This window comes from Vanessa tameamea, chromosome 30, assembly GCF_037043105.1.
Source record: "Vanessa tameamea isolate UH-Manoa-2023 chromosome 30, ilVanTame1 primary haplotype, whole genome shotgun sequence".
Classification (NCBI taxonomy): Eukaryota; Metazoa; Arthropoda; class Insecta; order Lepidoptera; family Nymphalidae; genus Vanessa; species Vanessa tameamea.
This window is the reverse complement of record NC_087338.1, coordinates 484,859-506,098: the sequence shown is the minus strand read 5'-3', so window position 1 is coordinate 506,098 and position 21,240 is coordinate 484,859. Positions and strand designations below refer to the sequence as shown.

General features: G+C 37.5%; 1 protein-coding gene across 1 annotated transcript; it reads right to left on the bottom strand.

The window, feature by feature from the left end:
• Positions 1-789: 789 nt before the first annotated feature.
• On the bottom strand, positions 790-20,668 carry LOC113391578 (SID1 transmembrane family member 1-like). The gene is made up of 20 exons (XM_026627579.2): positions 20,451-20,668; positions 19,128-19,197; positions 18,058-18,160; positions 16,947-17,048; positions 15,967-16,079; positions 15,133-15,239; positions 13,269-13,356; positions 12,151-12,234; positions 11,001-11,119; positions 10,073-10,194; positions 8,868-8,969; positions 7,935-8,046; positions 7,056-7,131; positions 6,570-6,740; positions 6,267-6,384; positions 4,268-4,390; positions 3,507-3,623; positions 2,614-2,746; positions 1,999-2,203; positions 790-1,918 (listed from the first exon to the last, which is right to left on the bottom strand). The coding sequence occupies exons 1-20, from the start codon at positions 20,555-20,557 to the stop codon at positions 1,742-1,744; spliced, it is 2,349 nt and encodes a 782-aa protein (XP_026483364.2). The 5' UTR covers positions 20,558-20,668; the 3' UTR covers positions 790-1,741.
• Between the last annotated feature and the right edge of the window lie 572 nt (positions 20,669-21,240).

Genomic DNA, 21,240 nt, shown 5'->3' with positions numbered 1-21,240 from the left:
AATATAACTTAATTTATAAATATATGATATAGGATTATCAAAACATTTCTTTAAAAAAAAAACAATTATAGAAAAAAAAATATATAAAACATCAAGGTATTATACTAGGACAACAAAAATAAATAGCATCACACTTTATTAATAATATTTAAAGTTGGCAACACTTATGAAGTTATACGTCAATTAAAATCGCTTTAAAAATAATTTGATTAGTTTATTTTTCCTATTGTTTTATAAAGAATTATATTTTTTGACATGATTGAATTATAAATAATATTATATTTATTTAAAAACTAAATGACGCTTATTTTTGGTATTTATTAGTTACTAACTCATTCTAAGTAGTTTAGGATTTACGAGCTGGCTTAAAACTAGTCTTGATCTTTATTTTATAACTTAACATTAAAATAATGTAGCATCCGAGCCATACTCTTTCGTCTGTCCTACACTTTAGTTAAGTTTCCAGTTAACTTCGTGTTAAACGGATCAATGATTGCAACATAATAGTTCATAAAAAAAAAGAAACGCACAGAAAATATATAAATCTATCATTAGCTATGAGGTTTTAATTGCGTTCCATTTGGATTAAACATTCTTGTTTCAAACAAGAATAGCTATGTTAAGATGCAAGCGCAACGGGTCTTCCCCTATCCAGTCCTCTTTTTCTCGCCACCGAAGCGTCCATACAAAGTCAAATCGTACCTTCGTAGCTGACACGATTTTGGTTTTTAACATAACACGTGTTTTTTTTTTATATTTATTAAATGAGAGGTTAATTATTCATTTTAAATGTGCTTAAATAGTATCAGTAAATTAAATACTAACATTTAGTTCGATTGATCGATACAAAATCATATTTTAATTTATTTACTATTGAATATTTTTTTATTATAATTATTTAGGGTGTAATAAGTAATATCCATGACTACCGACGTTTCCGAACGAAACTTTATTTTAATACACATTTATTTATGTCATTAAGCACCCAACCCAAAAAATCATTTTTATCATTTGCAATAGTAATCAACATATTTTTTTTTCAGGTAACACTGAGTTTTTACGTCATCCAGAGGGGGCGTCCCGAGTTAACTTTGGCGGGTAACGTCATGAAGTCTACATGCCGTTTGTCAAATTGTGTGACGTTTCAGTTTATGCACTGCTTCTAAATGTCGTATCGTAAATTTACAGAACTTATAATCTTGCTCTGTAAACGAACTTTCAAATGCAAAAATAGTTATACAAATTAGATTAGCCTATTCAACCACACAGAAATATTAACCATTCGTTACATCGTCAATACGGTACCGATCTTGGGACTTACACTGGCTCACTCACCTTGCAAACCGGAATACAACAATTCTAAGTACTGCTGTATGGCGGTAGAACATCTAATGAGTGGGTGGTACCTACCCAGACGGACACAAAGCCCTGCCACCAAGTAAATGTTATCTAGATAAGTATTATATTAGTATTACAATGTGTATTCTAACAGATTCTACTTAAATTATTGATATTTTTTTATTTTGGTATGGTGGTACTTACCATTAGTATTTTAAGGCTCTCAGACAGCCCATGCACTAGCCATTTGATCGAAGACCTCATATCCCTAGCAAAATTCACACTGACTTCATTTCTCACAAACACAAATGAAATACATCGGTTTAGGGGAGAATGAGTGACTAATTTAGAGGAGCACAAAGTTCTACCACCTGTAAAATTAGGTATTAACCGATGCTAGGGCCTAAAACACGGGAATTTCGATCCTCGGGGTTGCGGCGAGCGGGTCGTCGATGATCAGCAGCGCGTTGAAGGACGAGAAGATGGCGGCCGCGGACGAGAGGTGCCACAGGTCGTGCGTGTCCAGCGACTGCAGCGCGGTGCACTGCGCGTTGTACGTGCGCGACTGCGCCGCGGTTTGCTGAGGGGGGGCTTCGGTCATTATATCGTCCCTCCCGTGAATTGAGAACGACCGGCCAGCGGGCCGGCGACGGCACTCACCGACCACTTGGTGCGCGCGCGCAGGAACAGCGCGGCGGCCAGCGCCCACAGCGCGGCGGCCAGCAGCAGCCAGCCCCACGTGCGCGCGCACACGCGCTCGCCGTGCGCCAGCTTCAGCACCACGTAGGCCAGCGTGTACAGGATGGCGTTGCCCAGCAGCGCGGCCAGCAGGTGCCGCGCGAAGTCCGCATTGTGCGAGTACATGCTGGCGGGACACGGACACGCGTTGAAGGTTATCGACAGTGATAGCCGATATTTAACTGAACACCCGGATCTATTGGGGACCAGCGATCGAAAACGTTTCGCATCACCCATGAAAACCGGTGTACACGCTACTCGACCACGGATGTCGTCAGATAATATTTGGCGTTCATTGGTGGACCTTCGTACTCATTACAAAAAAACTCGATTGTCAATATACTTAAACTAAAATCTTATGACAATGATAGCGCGATTTAAAGATCTATTAACAAAATAAACTAACCTGGTTTATTATAGTAAACATGAACAACCAGTAGTCTAACGTGACGCCTTAGGCACCGACGTATACAAGTATACGCCTTCGTGATGGAATACATCTTTAGCCTGTAATTGGTATCAATTATACCAACGTACCCGTATCCAGCCAAGGCCCAGTTGGCCAAGTTCGCGAGCGCCAAGAACACCGCCCGCGCGGGGTACTTCGGTCTGAAGGCGGAGCGCCCCGTGCGTCTCATCTCCCCCCACGCTCGCTTCACCATAGAACTACCTATGAATGATTAATTAGTCAACTATCAAATTAAAAGAATATTGGATAAGCTATCGAATGATAAGTTTAAATCTAATATATCATAAAAAATGTAGTGATGTAAATATATTGGAAGCTTATAACGCCAAGTTTCCGCCGCAAAGTCAATGAATCATTCTCGGGGCGAGGTATCCGTTTCTATAATAAAATTCCGCAGACATTTTTAACTTTGCCGTTTCATAGATTCAAGTCAAATGTAAAAAATACATTGGTAAAGAAGGCATATTATTCGATACAAGATTATATAGATGATAAAAAAGCGCGGAGTTAATGCTTGTTGACTTCCAGGCAGGAGACATGACATACATATATAATTGTATTTAGCTAACATGACTGTATTTTTAGATGTTGAAAAAGATTAACTACTGAGTTTTTGCCGGTCCTTCTCGGTGCAATCTACATTCCGAACCGGTGGTAGCTTTAATTTAAATAGTTTGTTAAATGACGATTCAGAATTGCTTGTAAAAGCCTACTTGAATAAAGTATATTTTGATTTTGATAATTAAATTAAAATGTATTAACAAAAAAAGATCAGAAACTGCCATTATCTTACTGTGCTGCTAGGATTTCTTACAAAGATTTTAAGCCGATGAGACATTGGAAATTGATCCTCTACTAGCCACTTCAGTCTAGACCAATGAATCTAATTGGTATATTAGGATGATTTTCGTGTACTACAAAATGATCGTCAAAACCACACGTCTGAATAGTAATTTCTTACCTATTTTCATTCTTCCAACATAATATATCTTAAGCGTTAAGAAGAAGCAGACGGCTAAATGTCCAATCGTGAAGAATGTCCAAAAATACAGATTCGGGTACACTATACCGAAGACTCCTGAAAATATAAATAATATCACAATAAAACTAATGAAACAGTAATGTTACAACCGGTAAATATCCCACTGCTGGGCTCAATCCGCCCACACGTGTCGAGGTTTGAAATTGCTTTCAATTAGTCTACAAATTATTATTTACGAGACAACTGAGTTTCCTGAGTTCGTCTATGCCACATAAACAGGTGATCGTCTTTTTGCTTCCTCTTATAATGCAATGGCACAGAATCTCAAGTCACACATCATTACTTAAATAAATAAATATTGGACAACATCACATACGTTACTCTGATCCCAACGTAAGTAGCTAAAGCACTTCTGTTACGGAAAATCAGAAGTAACGACGGTACCACAAACACCCAGACCCAAGACAATATGGAAAACTAATAAACTTTTTCTACATCAACTCGAGCGGAACGAACCCGAGACCTCGGAGTGGCGTCCCCATGAAAACCCACTACTCGACCACGGAGGTCGTCATAATATTAAATTGTTGTGACGTGTTGTAAATTTTGTTTCTATTGCTTATCAGTTTAAATATATTTTTTTATAAAACCGTTTACTAAAAAGATAGAGAGAAAAAGTACTGTGAGCCGCGTAAAGGAACCTCGTGCCAATAGCGATTGTGAATAACCGGTGGTCTCACCGATCGCCATGAGGACGGCCAGCAGCATGAAGGTGGCGTGCGCGCTGGCGTTCACGTCCGCGTGCCGGCTCTGGTACAGCTTCACGATGCACAGCACCGCTATCACGTACATGAACGACGAGTCTGCAACCCTTTGTATGGTCACCTTTGGCACTTGGTACTTGTGCCCGTTTGAGTGGGTACCACCCACTCATCTGTCATTCTACCGCTGAACAGCAATTCTTAGTATTGTCATGTTTCGATTTTAAGAGTGAGTGACCCAGTAACCACATGCACATGGGTCGTAACATCTTAGCTCCAAACGTTAGTGGCGCATTGGTGATGCGAGGAATATTTATTTCAGCGCCGATGTCTATGGGCGGTGGTGACCACTTACCATCGGTTGGCACATTTGCCCGTCCGCCTACCTATACCATAAAATATATACTATATGTGTATACTCTTCATCTATATTCATGGGTTTTATTAGATTAACCATGATGGGATGGTCAAGGACCCCTCTAAATTGATTAAATCTCTAACCTAACCTTTTTCACTGAAACATACGTGATCTTAATGCTTGGGCAGAAGTTAGTCAATGGTGTTGGTCAGTCTACGCGAATGTACAAAGTTTTGAGGACAAAAGTGGTGAGTACTGACGACTTAAACTAGAAATGCGGACATCGTAAGAAAAAGTCGACTCGAAAGTTCGGAACTCTGCTAAGGAGTTCAGAATCAATATGATCCCCCCTCTGGGTTACGAGCTCCGGCGAGTGATGTCTCTCTCCTCAAGGGGAATTCTGAACAATTTATATTTGTAATTTTATTCCTATTAACATAAATAGTTTATGATCGTTACTTTTTATCGTTTTAAATGCGCGAACATTTCGGAGAAACAAAGTAACTGAGGATAGAGACTTACATAACATAACATAACATAAACAGCCTGTAAATTTCCCACTGCTGGGCTAAGGCCTCCTCTCAGTTTGAGGAGAAGGTATGGAGCATATTCCACCACGCTGCTCCAATGCATTTTGGTGGAATACACATGTGGCAGAATTTCGTTGAAATTACACACATGCAGGTTTCCTCACGATGTTTTCCTTCACCGCCGAGCACGAGATGAATTATAAACAAATTAAGCACATGTAAATTCAGTGGTGCCTGCCTGGGTTTGAACCCGAAATCATCGGTTAAGATGCACGCGTTCTAACCACTGGGCCATCTCGGCTTCGCCACTGGGCCATCTCGGCTTCGATGGAGACTTAGATGGCGTGTATTATAATTTTGCGTAAAACGGTGTCACATAGATTTTTTAAAGAATAGATATGTCGGGAATTCGTTATATTCCTTTTTACCCCCCCAATAAAGTGTACAAGCTAGTGGAGACAATAGCCCAAGGAGTATTTATGGGTCTGTAGCTTCATGCACATGTAATTAGAAAACTCGCTTCTCTAATTATACCCTGTTCAAAGTTAGCTTCATCTTTTTGACAGACGGGCTAGTGATGGGAAACAGAAAATATAACACTCGATGGAACGATGGGATGCGTAATTCAAATTAGAATTCAATTTTATTTTAAACTTATTTTTCTAAAAAGAGTTATACCAGCCAAAGATACCCCAACCAAAAGGACCCCCGTTCGTAACAATAACTTAACAATGATCCTTAATAAGGATTTTTGTGATCGATATTTGTAGCAGTTGCTGCGTCCCGACCGTCCGGCCGATGTGACATCGTACAAGCGTCCATTATTTTCAGTGTTTCTATTTAAATTTTACTTTGAAGCAATAATATGTAATAGAAAAAGTCTTAAAATTTTCGGATAACGCTTGGATCTTTAGGAACTTCTGTATTATATGTATTTTTTAAAATATTTTTACAATTTTTGAAATCATTAAATTAAGAAAATAATATTTTCGTCATTTCAAAGTTATGTCGATCAGAAAAATTTACATCTGTCAAAAAGATCGAGCTATCGTATACAGGGTATAACATGTTAATTCTTGTGTATACTCACCAAACTGGAAATTCATCTTATTGGGGCAGAGATGGTAGCACGCGGACAGCAAGCCTTCCATAATCAGCGCCAACCCCATGGAATACATCAGACCGCGGTGTTCAGGGATACCCAGCTCCTATTTATAGAAATTACGATAGATCAATATTTTTAAAACAAGTGTTATCCAAACAGGAGCATAAAATATTTGTCGAAGCGGTTGTTTTACTTCATTCAGAGCGTTCAGTATTCATTCAGGTAAGTAAAGCTAACATAGAGGATACCATTTTTTGAAAACGTGGCGAAATGAAGGCGGTGCCTGACCTGGAGCTCGTCGCTGGGCGGGCGGCAGCGCACCTGCAGCATGAAGGCCAGGCCGAGCAGCACGTAGCCCACGTTGGAGAACACGTGGTTGAAGTCCTGCAGCGCGCCCAGCGGCAGCGCGCACAGGAAGTTGTAGTAGCACACGTCCTGGTCGCCCGTCTGCAGCACCATCTGCGCCCGCACAGGCGCACGGCCCAGGGGTAACCACCACACACGCTTGCACACGCACTTTGTATAATCTAATGGGGGGCTCACACAGGACCATACCAATCCTACATACCTTTCTGATTACCTAACTACAGGCACAGGGAGCATAACATCTTAGCTCCCAAGGTTGGAGTCGCATTGGCGATATCAGAAATGGTTAATATTTCTCACAGCGCCAATGTCTAAGTTGTGGAGACCACTAACCATCAGGTCAGCCATTACCTATACCATAAATTAAATTATATTATAGAAATTAGGTTAGGTACACGAGTAACTCACCCGTTGATAAGTGAACAGTAGTTGTACAACGGGCAGCGCGTACACTACCGCTACCGTGAGAGCACTCCAAAAGTACCTAAACAAAAAAACGACTGCATTCGGTAACTTTTGCAACATCTCGTCCCAAATAGCACAGTACCTCAGGAGAGTCTTGGACCAGAGCTGAGTCATGGAGCAGAGTATCGTCGCTTACCATGCGGCTCATAAGAAGTTTCGCGATCAAGCAAAAAAAGGCGTGGGCTATGCTTGCTGAGTTTCCTTCGCCGGTTCTTCTAAGGTCTGAGGCGTCAATCTCCGAAACGGTGGTAGATTTTTGACTATCAATGAGCAAGCGTAACAATTCCACATCGAATAAATATTTTTGCCTGACTTTGAATGCACACTCAAATCAGAAACAACAAAATCTGCAGACGAACTAAAATAACCTACAGAACCCTTTTAAAATTCGTTATCTATATATCTCTAACAAAACGTCATTATTATTCAGTGAAATTGATTATATATTTCATTAACAATGGGCGGTGGGGACCACATACATCAAGCAGCCCACTGGCCCCTACATATTGAATATCCCAACCAAAAGAGGAATACAGTCAAATGAGCAACATTCGACCTTGAAATGACGCGATATCATTGGTCGAGAGCTTGAATGATCTGTGATATTCGTTATGAAAACATGGCGTCTTGAACGAACTTTGGAAGTACAATTAAAGTGGATATAAGTAGTTAAGTGTAATAGTGTTGTATTATAAATAAAGATATGTTAGTCAAGAACTTAATACAGCAGAGTTATAATTACCATGGCATACGTAAATCTATGGTTTTTTTTCTATGAACTTCTTCGATTGCAACAGGACACAGTTATATCAATATATTTACCTATTTGATCGACGGTTGTGCGCCAGAGGTCGCGTTCGACTCAACCTCGCCACGTTCAGAGGTATCGGAAGAGACTTGTCATCTAAATCCGGTTCAGAATCTATATCAGAATCTGTAATGTTATTTAAGGTAAATTGTACAGTCAGGTAAACGTAATAATGACTGAAATAGTTCCCTTCTGTTAAAGCGACTTGGATCTTATTCCACAATACAAGTCCATTACAATTCGATTTTATCTAACAAATGCAGGTTTCCTCACGATGTTAAATACACACACACAAATGAAATACTAAATTCATCATTGAGATAAGCTGCAACGGCCCAGGGGTTTAAAGGTGATAATTTTAACCGAATATAAATGGAAGAGTCGACAAGTATCAAATTGATACATATATGTTTTATTTTTATTTTTTATGGTATAGTTTGACGAGCATATAGGCCACATGATGGTAAGGGGTCACCACCGCCCGTAGACAATGGCGCTTTAAAAACATTTACCTTTTCTTACATCGCCAATGCGCCACCAACTTTGGGAACGAAGATATTATGCCCCTTGTGCCTGGCTACACTGGCTCACTCACCCGAAACACAACACAACAATACTGAGTACTGCTCTTTGGCGGTAGAATATCTGATGAGTGGGTGGTACCTACCCAGACGGGCTTGCACAGAGCCCTACCACCGAGTATATGACTAACCCGAATCGAATGATCTTCAAACGATTTTCTCAAAAGTGGAGACCAGCAGTTACACATTTAAGAGTTGTCACTCTTTACATCAACCAAATAACTATCTATACTAAAAAATCACGAGACGTTTTTTGTAACACTTAAGTGAAAAAAACTAGCAAACCACTTATACCAGAAGACGCAGCCTGTTGCGTAGAAGGGACTATGTAAAATTATTGAATAAGACAATTAGATTTTGTTTAACCTGACTGATTACTACTCCTGCCGATGATTCTTGCGGTCTCCGAGGTGCGAGGGTCTTGGACGCCGGAAGGTCCGGGAGCTTCTTCAACTTCAATCGTCCGACCTAAAAAAATTTAATCATAGAATCGTCCTGACCGAATCACCGCACAGTTAAAACTCCTGAGTCTAGAGGGAGTACCGTAAGCTTCGTTAAGAAGTCCTCGTTTGGAAAATTTACAATTTTGAGGAACGAGAAATGGGAGGTTGGAATGACACACTAGTTATTCAATGTAAGTGCAATTTGTTTATAAATAAACTTATATGATATGAATATGTCGGATCATCTGAAGGAGCTTTAAAAGGACCTTAGCTGTTACCCTCCATGGTGGGCATGATAATGGCGGAATACTAGAAATAAAGATACGTTGTGATTGTTCAGTACACTATTATTTAATACCACAGTACAAATACACAAAATATAATACGGTTTGGATTAACTCGGATTGAGAGCCAATAGGTTAGAAAGTGTCCGCCTCGTGCGACGGTTACAAGTCGACTGACAGCTATCAGCGGTCGAGACTACCCGCTCTTTAAATAAATATTTGTCGGCGCATCCGCCTCTTATCACGTGATCTGTCAAACATCAAGATACATAACGAGCACCGAGGACTGGAGGGGCGGCCATGGGGTGAAAAGCGACAGTGAGTCTTGGTTCGTCGAAAAGTGCGCACGCATTCACGTGCTCGGTGGACGTTAAGTTCTGATTCAAAGTTAGCTATAATTATTATAAGATTGTGTAAATTCAATTGTGGTACCGTCTCCTTACCCGATAATCCACGCGTACTCGAAGATGACCGACAATTACGATGTTGCTGCAAAGGCTTTATATTCGATTACAAATAAACAAATTGTTATCACGAAAATCACAATAAATTCAAATTTATTATCAGACCGGATACATACAATTCATCACAAACGACACGAACGCCATTAAAAATAGGCAAACTATGATTCATACTAAGTCTTCCTCTGAAATTATTAACGCGCCGTCAAATATAATTTGTACCCTCAATATAACTTATGTCACTCTGGAATAATGTAACTTTATTTAAGTAAAAACAAAGTTACAATTAGATTTATCAGTTCGACAAGTCGTTTTCAGATGCCATCACGCTTTCCTCTCTGCTCGTGTTAGCTTACAACTAGGACCTCGGGTGGTGTGCTTACGGGCGCGGCAGGTGGGCATCATGATGGTGGGCGCCAGCAGCGCCACGAGCGCCGGCAGCGCCAGCGACACCAGCACCAACGTCAGGTAGTCCGCCGGGGCCGCCGCCGCCATCACGCGGAAGCTGTACCACAGATTATTGCGACATTACTGGTATTTTATAATTATTTTTTAAAGTGGCAACACTATATATTTATAACTAGTTAACGCCCGCGGTAGTTGTCAAGTGTTAGGCATAAAAAAGCAGCCTATGTCTTTCCATGGAGTTCAAGCGTGGATTTGGCCTCGAAAGAGCAACAGACAGACAGACATATTTTTTTGTATAAGTACTTTTGTGAGCCATGTCCACCTGATGAATTTCGGTCCAACACCAATTCTGAACAGACTAGCGCACTACACAGGTCATATTCGACCACCACCAAGACCACCGTTTCCTCACTCTCATAATTCAATTGGTCGGAAACACGATCAGAAATAGTTTAGGCGTGTGCCCAAAAACTTAATATGTGTCGTGTTTATGAGTACTCTTGACAGACCAAGTAACTTTTGACCGGCTCGACTGCAGGTATACCGATCAGCAATGATGCTGCGACCTTTTCATTTGGAGAAGCTTTAGGGCTAAAGCATAGATTTAAAGACTGCAAGCCCGTCTGGGTAGGTACCAAACACTTGTTCTACAGCCAAACATCAATATTTAGTATTATTGTGTTTCGGTTTGGAGGATGGGTGAGCCAGTGTAACTACAGACACGAAGGACATATCTTAAAACGCAAAATTGGTGACGCATTGACTATGTAAGGGGAGGTTAATGTTTCTTACGGTACCAATCTGTGGGCGGTGGTGACCACTTACCATCCGGTGTGCCATCTATCCGTCCAGCAACCTATTACATAAGAAAATTAACGCATAACAACATTAACCAATAAATACCTAAAATTCTTAGTGCGCTTGTCGGAGCCCGCACTGTGGTCGCCGCTGATGCCGGTGCACTCCTCGTCGCTCTCCTTCACTATGAACACTATGTAGAAACCGCGAGGGAACATCGATTGCTGGGAACAAAGTCCCAACCGAATATAAACGCTACACGCTTTCATAAAAAATTACGAAAAGTACGTTTCAATGGCATGAGGAGTAAAGATAAACAAACTATATATAACCATTCCTTAATAGTTCAGCTATATATTGAGCACTATAAACAGATCGTGGTTAATATATCTTTATAATACAACACTATTACACTTAACTACTCATATCCACTTTATTTTTACTTCCAAAGTTTGTTCAAGACGCCATTTTTTCATAACGAATATCACAGATCGTTCAAGCTCTCGACCAATGATATCGCGTCATTTCAAGGTCAAATGTTGTTTATTTGGCTCTATTCCTCTTGTGGTTGGAATATTCAATATGTAGGTGCTAATGGGCCTGATGTATGTGGTACCACCACCCATTGTTAAATAAATGTAATTAGTATAAGTTCAAAATAACTTCGCTGACATTTAAAAATGGCATGTTTTTGCTGTTTTATAACGAATACCATAGACTATTTAACATCTCGACCAATGATATCGCCTCAATTCAATGTCAATGTTGTTTATTGGTCCTCAATCCTTTTATGATTGGAGTATTGAACATGTTTACGTCTAGACGGATAACTATGAAATTCTAAGAGCAACTTCACCTTTATAGCTATATGTAACGTACCATGTAATGTACCACAGAGTATTAAGACTCGAATTTCAAGGTCAAGTTAGTTTATACATCATTACTCATCCAGCCATCAGAATAAACTCACATATGCTGTTTAATTTAACTTCAAGTAACATCATATAACGTCCCATTGTTCAGCTAAGACTCCCTTTGATAAGGTTTGAAGCTAATTACACCGCAAGATAATGGTAGATACACGTGTGGTAGAATTACATTGAAATTAGACACGTGCAGACTCCCTCACTTAATTTTAGTCACAGTAAAGGACAAGATTTATAAACACATATAACGCACGTGGAAATTCTGTTGTAAATAAAATTCATAAGGTACATTTTGATATGATACATTAATATTTAAAATCGAATCTCACCGTCACAGTTATACCACCCTTCGTGGTCATCGTGAAGTGGTGACCTTGATACATCATATCCTTCTCATTGTCAAAAACAGGACACTGTGAATCAAAGATTTTAATAAAAAAAATCATTTATATACTTATAAAAAGTTATACAAAACGTGTTTAGTTAAATACTGCTCTCTTTTTATGAACATTGATTTTATATGCGAAAAGGAGACAGCATCGTTTGTCCAATCAAAAACGTTTATAGATAAAGTCGTACATGAACTGCAACTATGATTAAAACACACAATCATAGAAAGCCACCGTCTCGTAACTAGTTAGCTTAGTGGTGGGGCTCTTTGCAAGCCTGGCCCCAACCACTCACCAGATATTAATCTCTGATGAACAGCTGAACAGCAAGCCTGTGTAAGCCTGTGTGTGAGAGAGCCTGTGTAACTGCGGCACACGGGGCGTAACATCTTAGTTCCCAAGGTTGCTGATGTACTGGTATTTTAAAGAATGGTTAATACTTTTTATGTCTATGGTCTATGGTATATGTCTATGATGGTGGTCGCTCATCACCTCCAGCATATAATACGACATATACCAGTTCCTTTGTCTCGGCAACGTGTCAGACTTTTCTCAGAAATTACATACATACGTGTATCAATTTCTTAAAACTATTAGAATGAATTTTAAAACGTTACAAAATATAAATATTATTTATTCAAATATGCTCACAAAATCACTTTTGAACCGTCATGTCACAGAGTTGAATTTGAAGCTACCACCGGTTCGGAAAGTAGATTCTACCGAAACTAACCGGCAAGAAGCACAGTAGTTGCTCTTTTCCACCATTTTAATTACAGATGTCAGTAAACAACAATTTATTATTTTATATATCCTGTCTAGAAGTCAAAAAATTCTAGTCCACGCTTTTTTATCTTCTATTGAGTAGTATGCCTTATATATAAATGTTTTTTTTAAATTAACTTAAATTTTTTTAATAGCTGTGGAATCTAGAAATACAAACGAATACTGGGCCCCAGGAAAGATCAATATCGTTATCAATAAACACATACAAATATTAATCGTTATGTCTTACAGTTTAAGATTCAAATTAGCAAAACCATAAATATAACTCTTACCGAGTTGTTCTGTATAGACACAGTCGCGCACACGTGATCGTTGGAGTTTATTTCTAACAGCACGCTCTTCGGTATTGTGTAGTTAAAGCTGAAACACATAAATAGTAATCATAAAAAAAATGATTTTGGTGATTAAGGAAGACATCGTGAGTGAAAAAACACCCAAGTGATAAGTTCTTATGGGAGGGGAAAACTCGTTACGTAACGCGTTACGACGCCAGTCTGTCTGGCTTCCCTTTCCCTTACGCACACGGCAGCGGCAGGCAGGCGCCTCCCCTCTCGCTCTAGCCCACAGCGCCAGCCGTTAAGTTATCACTTCTGACATGCGTCCGGAGGCGCACACGTATTTTGTTTTTAGTATAGATAGGCGAACATGGCTTTAATATTGGACTACCTAATGTTAAATCGTCAAAACTACATTGTAAATATGCCGCTATATATAGGGAACTGAGATGTTATGTCCCTTGTATTGCTATTTAGCGGTATTCAATGTGATGAGTGGGTGGTTCCTACCCAGAGGGGCTCAAAGCCTTACATATCTATCAACGCGTATTGAAGAAGCTTGTTGGTGAAATATACGACACATACCCTCTTCTTGAGATGAAGGTTACGATTAGGAGCTAATTTCACCACGCATGATGATGGAGCATTTCAATTTACACAACCACGTTAGCTCACGACGTTCGCCTTCTACGCCGAGTACGAGATGAATTATAAACACAAATTAAACACATCGAACTTCAGAGGTGCGTGCCTTCACGTTTTAGCTTGGGCTGCTTTGAGCTATTTTTTTATTATATAGTTAGGCGGACGAGTAAATGGGCCACCTGAAGGTAAGTGGTCACCATCGCCCATAGACAATGGCACTGTATTAACCATATCCATATCCACATCCTTACAATGGCATTGCGCCACCATTAATATCTGACGAGTGGACGGGCTAGCACAAAACCCTACCACCAAGTAAATTATAGGCTCACTACCAAGTAAAGTATAGGCTCACTACCAAGTAAAGTATAGGCTCACTACCAAGTAAAGTATAGGCTCACTACCAAGTAAAGTATAGGCTCACTACCAAGTAAAGTATAGGCTCACTACCAAGTAAAGTATAGGCTCACTACCAAGTAAAGTATAGGCTCACTACCAAGTAAAGTATAGGCTCACTACCAAGTAAAGTATAGGCTCATAACATACATAAACATAAACATAATCAGCCTGTAAATTTCCCACTGCTGGGCTAAGGCCTCCTCTCCCGTTGAGGAGAAGGTATGGAGCATATTCCACCACGCTGCTCCAATGCGGGTTGGTGGAATACACATGTGGCAGAATTTCGTTGAAATTAGACACATGCAGGTTTCCTCACGATGTTTTCCTTCACCGCCGAGCACGAGATGAATTATAAACAAATTAAGCACATGTAAATTCAGTGGTGCCTGCCTAGGTTTGAACCCGAAATCATCGGTTAAGATGCACGCGTTCTAACCACTGGGCCACCTCGGCTCGAAGTATAGGCTCACTACCAAGTAAAGTATAGGCTCACTACCAAGTAAAGTATAGGCTCACTACCAAGTAAAGTATAGGCTCACTACCAAGTAAAGTATAGGCTCACTACCAAGTAAAGTATAGGCTCACTACCAAGTAAAGTATAGGCTCACTACCAAGTAAAGTATAGGCTCACTACCAAGTAAAGTATAGGCTCACTACCAAGTAAAGTATAGGCTCACTACCAAGTAAAGTATAGGCTCACTACCAAGTAAAGTATAGGCTCACTACCAAGTAAAGTATAGGCTCACTGAGTGCGTAATGTCAATACTAAGTTTTAAATTCAATCGACATGGAATTAAAAAAAAATCAAATGTCTTACCGAGGGAAACGTTGAGGATGTTTCGTCTCCAAATGTTTCCACGGGTCTCGGTCGAACGAAAAGTAATAATACTTTGGGGTGCTTGGCGTCACGTTTAGTTTAACGTCCTGTAAACGATCCCAATGTCAAAACAAATCTATATTTAACATAACATAACATAAACAGCCTGTAAATTTCCCACTGCTGGGCTGAGGCCTCCTCTCCCTTTGAGGAGAAGGTTTGGAGCATATTCCACCACGCTGCTCCAATGCGGACTGTGGAATACACATGTGACAGAATTTCGTTGAAATTAGACACATGCAGGTTTCCTCGCGATGTTTTCTTTCACGCCTTCTTTAATTTTCTGCACATCTACGGTTGGAGCTCTATAAGATGTAACCTTAAACGATTTTTTATATGCAGCCATCGTCCCATAATCACTGGGACGAAAATCGACTTACGCTATTAATATATAAGACATATTAAGCACATAAATACTTAGCATGATCACCAGCAAACATACCGGCCTGTATATCGATCACGGTTGTGCATCCTCTGTCGGAATGCATCAGTAATTGTGAACAGTGTTACCTTTTATGTTTAATTATTATACTAACTAACAGATTTGTTATTAACAAAATCGACATAAAGTCTGAAATATAATGATTTATTATTTTTATTATTATATTATATATGCGAAAATAATTATGACTGTCAACTGGCCGAACTACTGAAACGATTTTGATGAAACTTTCTTGACCTTTTCAGTAACACTTGACGACCTAAACCTAAACCTAAAACGCGTGCGAATCTGCGGGCGACGAACAGTTAATAATAAAATATAGAATACCATACCTTATTTACTTCAATGAAGAAATCTTCAACGCGACGAAGTTTTATCCGAACCGATACATTTGAAGGGCTCGATGTCGCCAACGTCAAAGTGGGACGCCCTTGAGACGTTACATCTGGGTTTTGACAAAATTAGTTCTAATTTAGGACCGCCAACAAAGTACAGGCCATTTCAAAAATAAATAATTTGGCACTGTAAAAACAAATTTGACATTTTACGCTGATTTTCTTTGCAGGTTCTTTCAGCAGGGTCCGGGGTGTTTCTTTCCGAACTGGTTAGCAACAGTAGCATTTGAAGTATTGTTGAATAAAAATATTTTAATTTGAAAAGGAAATGAGTGTCTTTAGTGAATTCTTTAAAGTAAAAATAAAAACTACTGGACAAACGCCTCTTCTTCCTTTTGAGAAAGTTTGGAGCTTACGCCAGCACTCTGCCCCAATGCTGATTGGACAAACGTGGCAGATTCTCATCCACTACGTGCAAGTTTCCTGACGACGTTTTGCTTCACCGCCTAGCACGAGATTAATTATGGATACAAATTAAGCACAGAAATTCAGTGATGCTGGCCCCGGTTTTGATTTCAGAATCATATATAGCCATCGCGGCTCTAATTAATTCTATAGGAAAAATAAATTTCCTGTTGAAATTCAGATCATATGTGATATGTATGTATGAGGCACTTGAGAGCATGATTAAAGAGATTATTTAAACATAATTCCACAAGGTTCTTATAATAGCAACTGGTTTAAATTGGGTTGATTATTATTTGTCGAACTTTTGACGCCTTATTTTAACAGTATACCATCTATGAAGATCACTAGCGAGCTCTGATGCAACGTGGTAGAATAGACAACATGAGGAAAGGAAGCCCTTGCTCCGCAGGGAAACATTTGTAGGCTATGACTTTAATTTTGCTATACAATGGTAATTTTATAAAATTACAATCTAAAGATTCGTAACAGTATCTTATAATTCAACTTACTAGGTCCCGCGTCGTGTGGACAGAGAGTCCGAGCCATGTCATTGAACTTCAGCACCGCCTGCTTAGTACTGACTACCAAAGGTAGCTCCCATGATGATACTCCTGGAAATAATCATTTACATAAGTACCTCGATGGTTCTGGAGCTAGGTGTAGTTGCAGCCCGTTGCTGTTATACACATCCGTGCTTCAAAAATCACGTAAAGATGGTGCTGCAACTGGGTGCTCATTCTACTAACAATCATCATCCTCCTGCCCTTGTCCCAATTTAATTGGGGGTCGACGCAGCATGTCTTCTTCTTCCATACATCTCTGTCGGACGTAATCTCACAAGTAGCATTCTTTCTAACCATAACCTCCTATACACAATCCATCCATCGTTTCTTGGGTCGTCCCCTACCTCAATATCCATCCACATCCATTCTCAAAACCATTCTCACAACATGGTCCTCATTCCTCCTAATTCATACTAGCAACTTGTCACTTTATCGCAATCGAATCGAAATTGAGCCCGTTTCCGATTCCTTCCTTCCAAAACAACGATCCAGTTGCGGTTCGGTCGAAGTTGGATCAGATGATAATTGGGAACATGTCGTAACCGATATAAATAAGTAGTTAGAGCTGAGATTTGAGCGTCATAGAATTGATAACGTATCATAACTGTTATATGTTAGTAGAATTATCCCCCAGAACTCTTATCTCGTTTTGTATTTATGACTGTGAGATTGATTAGATATTTTTGTACTATAATACGTGCAACTGAGCACGTTTAAAATAGCCTCCAAGCCAAAAAACGATGTGATTTCTCTCCAGTGGGATCAAATATCCTTCACATCGGATTATGAGAGTTCATAGAGTGCACCTGTTCTTTTGCTCAAGTAACAAGTCTAAATGTACCTAATACCAGCAAGTCTCGCCATCTTAACACGGAAGGAAACTAGTCATTTTCAAATTCGACTTGGAATTTGCCGAACGCTGAAACGAAACGTCTATGTACATAAGTAACCACTCACTAATAGGCTAGTTTTTTTTCTGTCATTGTAGTAAAATAAAAAGCGACTTTTGGGGAAATGGAAGAATTTATTAAAATAAGAGTTTTTGATTTGTTTTTACCTTTTTGTTGAGTAGCAGTCACGAATAGAGGGTAGGATACATCGAGAGTGTCATTTGAGCTGACGTGAACGCGCGTCGGAAACACAGACATAAGATTGGATTGCTGCAAAACATAATAAAACGTAATATTATAACAATATATATGTAAGCATATCTTTACTAATAAATGAGGAGACATTTCTGAAAGCCTAACCAGTAAAACTACTAAACTAACATACATAAAATGTCTACGAGAATATGCAGCACGTTTCAAAGATAGTTTTATAATATTACAAGCTGAACCTGCGATTCCACCTTCGCGAAATTTATAAAACACAAACTTCCAACACCAATTTTACCCTCAAGAGTGGACGTTCATAAATTTTTTCTAGTTTGCAGGTGCTATAGTTCCTGAGTTTTCGTGGTTAGTCAGTGAGTGGTATTTCGCTTTTATACATATATAGAATATGTTTTAGTCCACTTTAAATTTGGAACACCGACATAACAAACGCGAATTTCTTGATCTTGTATCGAGAAGTTAAGGAAAATATCACACAAACATTCCGACTCCACCAAGTCAATAATTCCTTGATCAAGGTATTCTTTACTATAAATAAAATAGACATATTTGTTGAATTTATAAATGGTAATTAATCAAATTTAATGTGATAAAAAGCAAAATAGTTATGATATATATGTCATGGTGTATCAAACTGTACGATAACTTTAATGTAAACTTATTTGCCTATTTTTATTCAATAATTTGTAAATATGCCGTAATGTTTCCAATATTAATAAATAAATAAATCAATTATCAACATTATGAACCGGTGTTAATTTTTACAATTAAATTTTGTTAGACCTTAGACACGCTTTAGTAATTACACTCATTTAAGTATTAATATAAGAAATATCCATTTTGCTAATGATTGTTGGCAAATACCAACCAATCGGTAAACTCTAGTTAAATTTATATGTTTTATGTAAATAAATATTGCCATTAACAATTTACAAACCAAGCTTTTAGAACTTGTACAATAATGCTTATTTCAAATATGCTTACAATAAGTTATACAATTAATTTTATATACCTCATTGAAGTCTAATATATGGGTAGTCGTTTCGTTCACAGTCAAATCTATTATGGAGTCATATTCATACCTGAAATTAATTAAAAATAAAAATATTTGAATGAAATAAGTACATATGATTTTTTTTTCTATTAAGAAGTGGTACAATTTTATAAATTAACACACATACAGGAAATAAACAATATGAACCAATAATTTTTCTCTAATAACAAATGGAAAAGCAGAAGGAAAGCAGAAATTATTATAATAATAATAATAATAAATCTTTATTTAAAAAATAAAAGCATTACAGTAATTACACCAAGTCGCTTTTATCTACACTAATTACTTAACAAAAGAGATAAAATTTAGTAAAAATAAAATTTATAAAAAAAAGATAGAAGTTAAAAAGTTAGAGACAAACCTCTAATTTAAATCATACAGTATGTTCGAGCTTACACAACTACTCAATAGAATCAAGTAAACACCTAACTCAGTATACGATTAAATATTTATTTGTTTAAACATAAATAATAGCTTCAAATTTTGGTCAAGCAGAAAAAATCACATACATACAAGGACAGATTACCACCTCCATTCTCTGAATATTCACAAAAAAAGAGGTGCAAAAATTAAAACAGGTCATTCAATGATCCCACCAAGTTTTTGAGCAACCATATGTTTAAAAGGGGGAAAACTGCCCCTACATATGTATATGATAAAGTATTTATTTTTTTCTTGTTAAATTATTTATTTAAGATTGGATTGAATTAGATTTGTATTAAAATGAATGTGTTATTGCATCAATATATCTATTTAAGAAATGAACCAGACTTCACATTCATTCAATAATTTCAAATATTCATTTATACATTTTATTTTAAACTAATATCTATAAATTCCAAATTAGTGATAAAAATAAAAAAAAAAACAAATTACTTTAAATTAAAGAACTAATCTGAAATCTGAAAGGATCATAATGAGGCAATAAAAAGTTTATTATGTGAATATTATCAATTAAATAAAAAATCATTATACATAATTATAGGTATTCTATAATTTCATAGTTATTAACAACAAAACCACTTAAATATATTATGACATTATGATTCTGTGTTTAAATCATATTATGTTTTAAGTAGTCGTCGTTGATGGGGAATTCCCCATTCACTGTTTATCTACAATGGCATTCTAGCAAATATATAATACAAACAAATTATAAAAGCATAAATCTATACTTTATAACATAATAACAAGTATTTGTCATGTGATGTGCAACAATTATAAAATTGTATTACTATGTAGCAAAATAAAAAATAAAAAAATATATAGAGCAAAACTTACGTATTATTGTATATAAATTGTTTTTGTGTCGCGTTTTGAAACGGTACCACATCATTGTAACAAAAATAGCTTCGAAATAATATTAATAAAATAAATCCACTTAACATTATTTTTTTTTTATTGATATTTGCACTTAATTTATTGTGTTGAAAATCAAATTGCCTTGTTTAGAGAACTATTGCCAATGTCAAATGTCAATAACATATGCGACAAAACCGAGTGACGTTTAAATAATTTGTACTACCAGATTCAATACTAATTTACGACAAAATCTTGCAACTGTGTAAAATTAGAAGCATTTAATAATTTTAAGATATTTATTTAAGAACATTTAGGATTTCAAAATCATATTTATATGTTATTAATACATAGCAGTATGTTTTATAAATATAATGATGACAACGCTTACAATGACAAAGGCTATTTTAATATTATAAAATAATATAGGAAGATTTATTCAATTTAAGCACGTAAAATTAATAATTATAAGATATTGTTTCTATATGTATAGCCTAGATTGATTTAATCTTTGTTTACTTAATAAGTCTTATACATTATATTTATTACTATTATTAGAGCTCTCTCCGTATAGTATAGTATAATTTCACTTAATTTTTTTAATTTTATAAATAAAACATATAAGTGAAAATAAAAGTAACAAAAAACAATCAAGAAAGTTATAATAATTATAAGTGTATGCCTCAATAGCATTAACTTAGCTTTATATAATCAGTAATCTGTGGATTGGTGTAAGTGCAATAACGTCAAACGTCTCCTAGCCAATTGTAAA

Excerpts from the sequence above, each read along its gene's own strand:
- LOC113391578 (XM_026627579.2), bottom strand. The coding sequence starts at position 20,557 with ATGTTAAGTGGATTTATTTTATTAATATTATTTCGAAGCTATTTTTGT. Across the intron at positions 17,049-18,057 it reads GACTGCTACTCAACAAAAAG|GAGTATCATCATGGGAGCTA; the intron begins GTAAAAACAAAT and ends GATTATTTCCAG. Across the intron at positions 16,080-16,946 it reads TCCACACGACGCGGGACCTA|ATGTAACGTCTCAAGGGCGT; the intron begins GTAAGTTGAATT and ends GTCAAAACCCAG.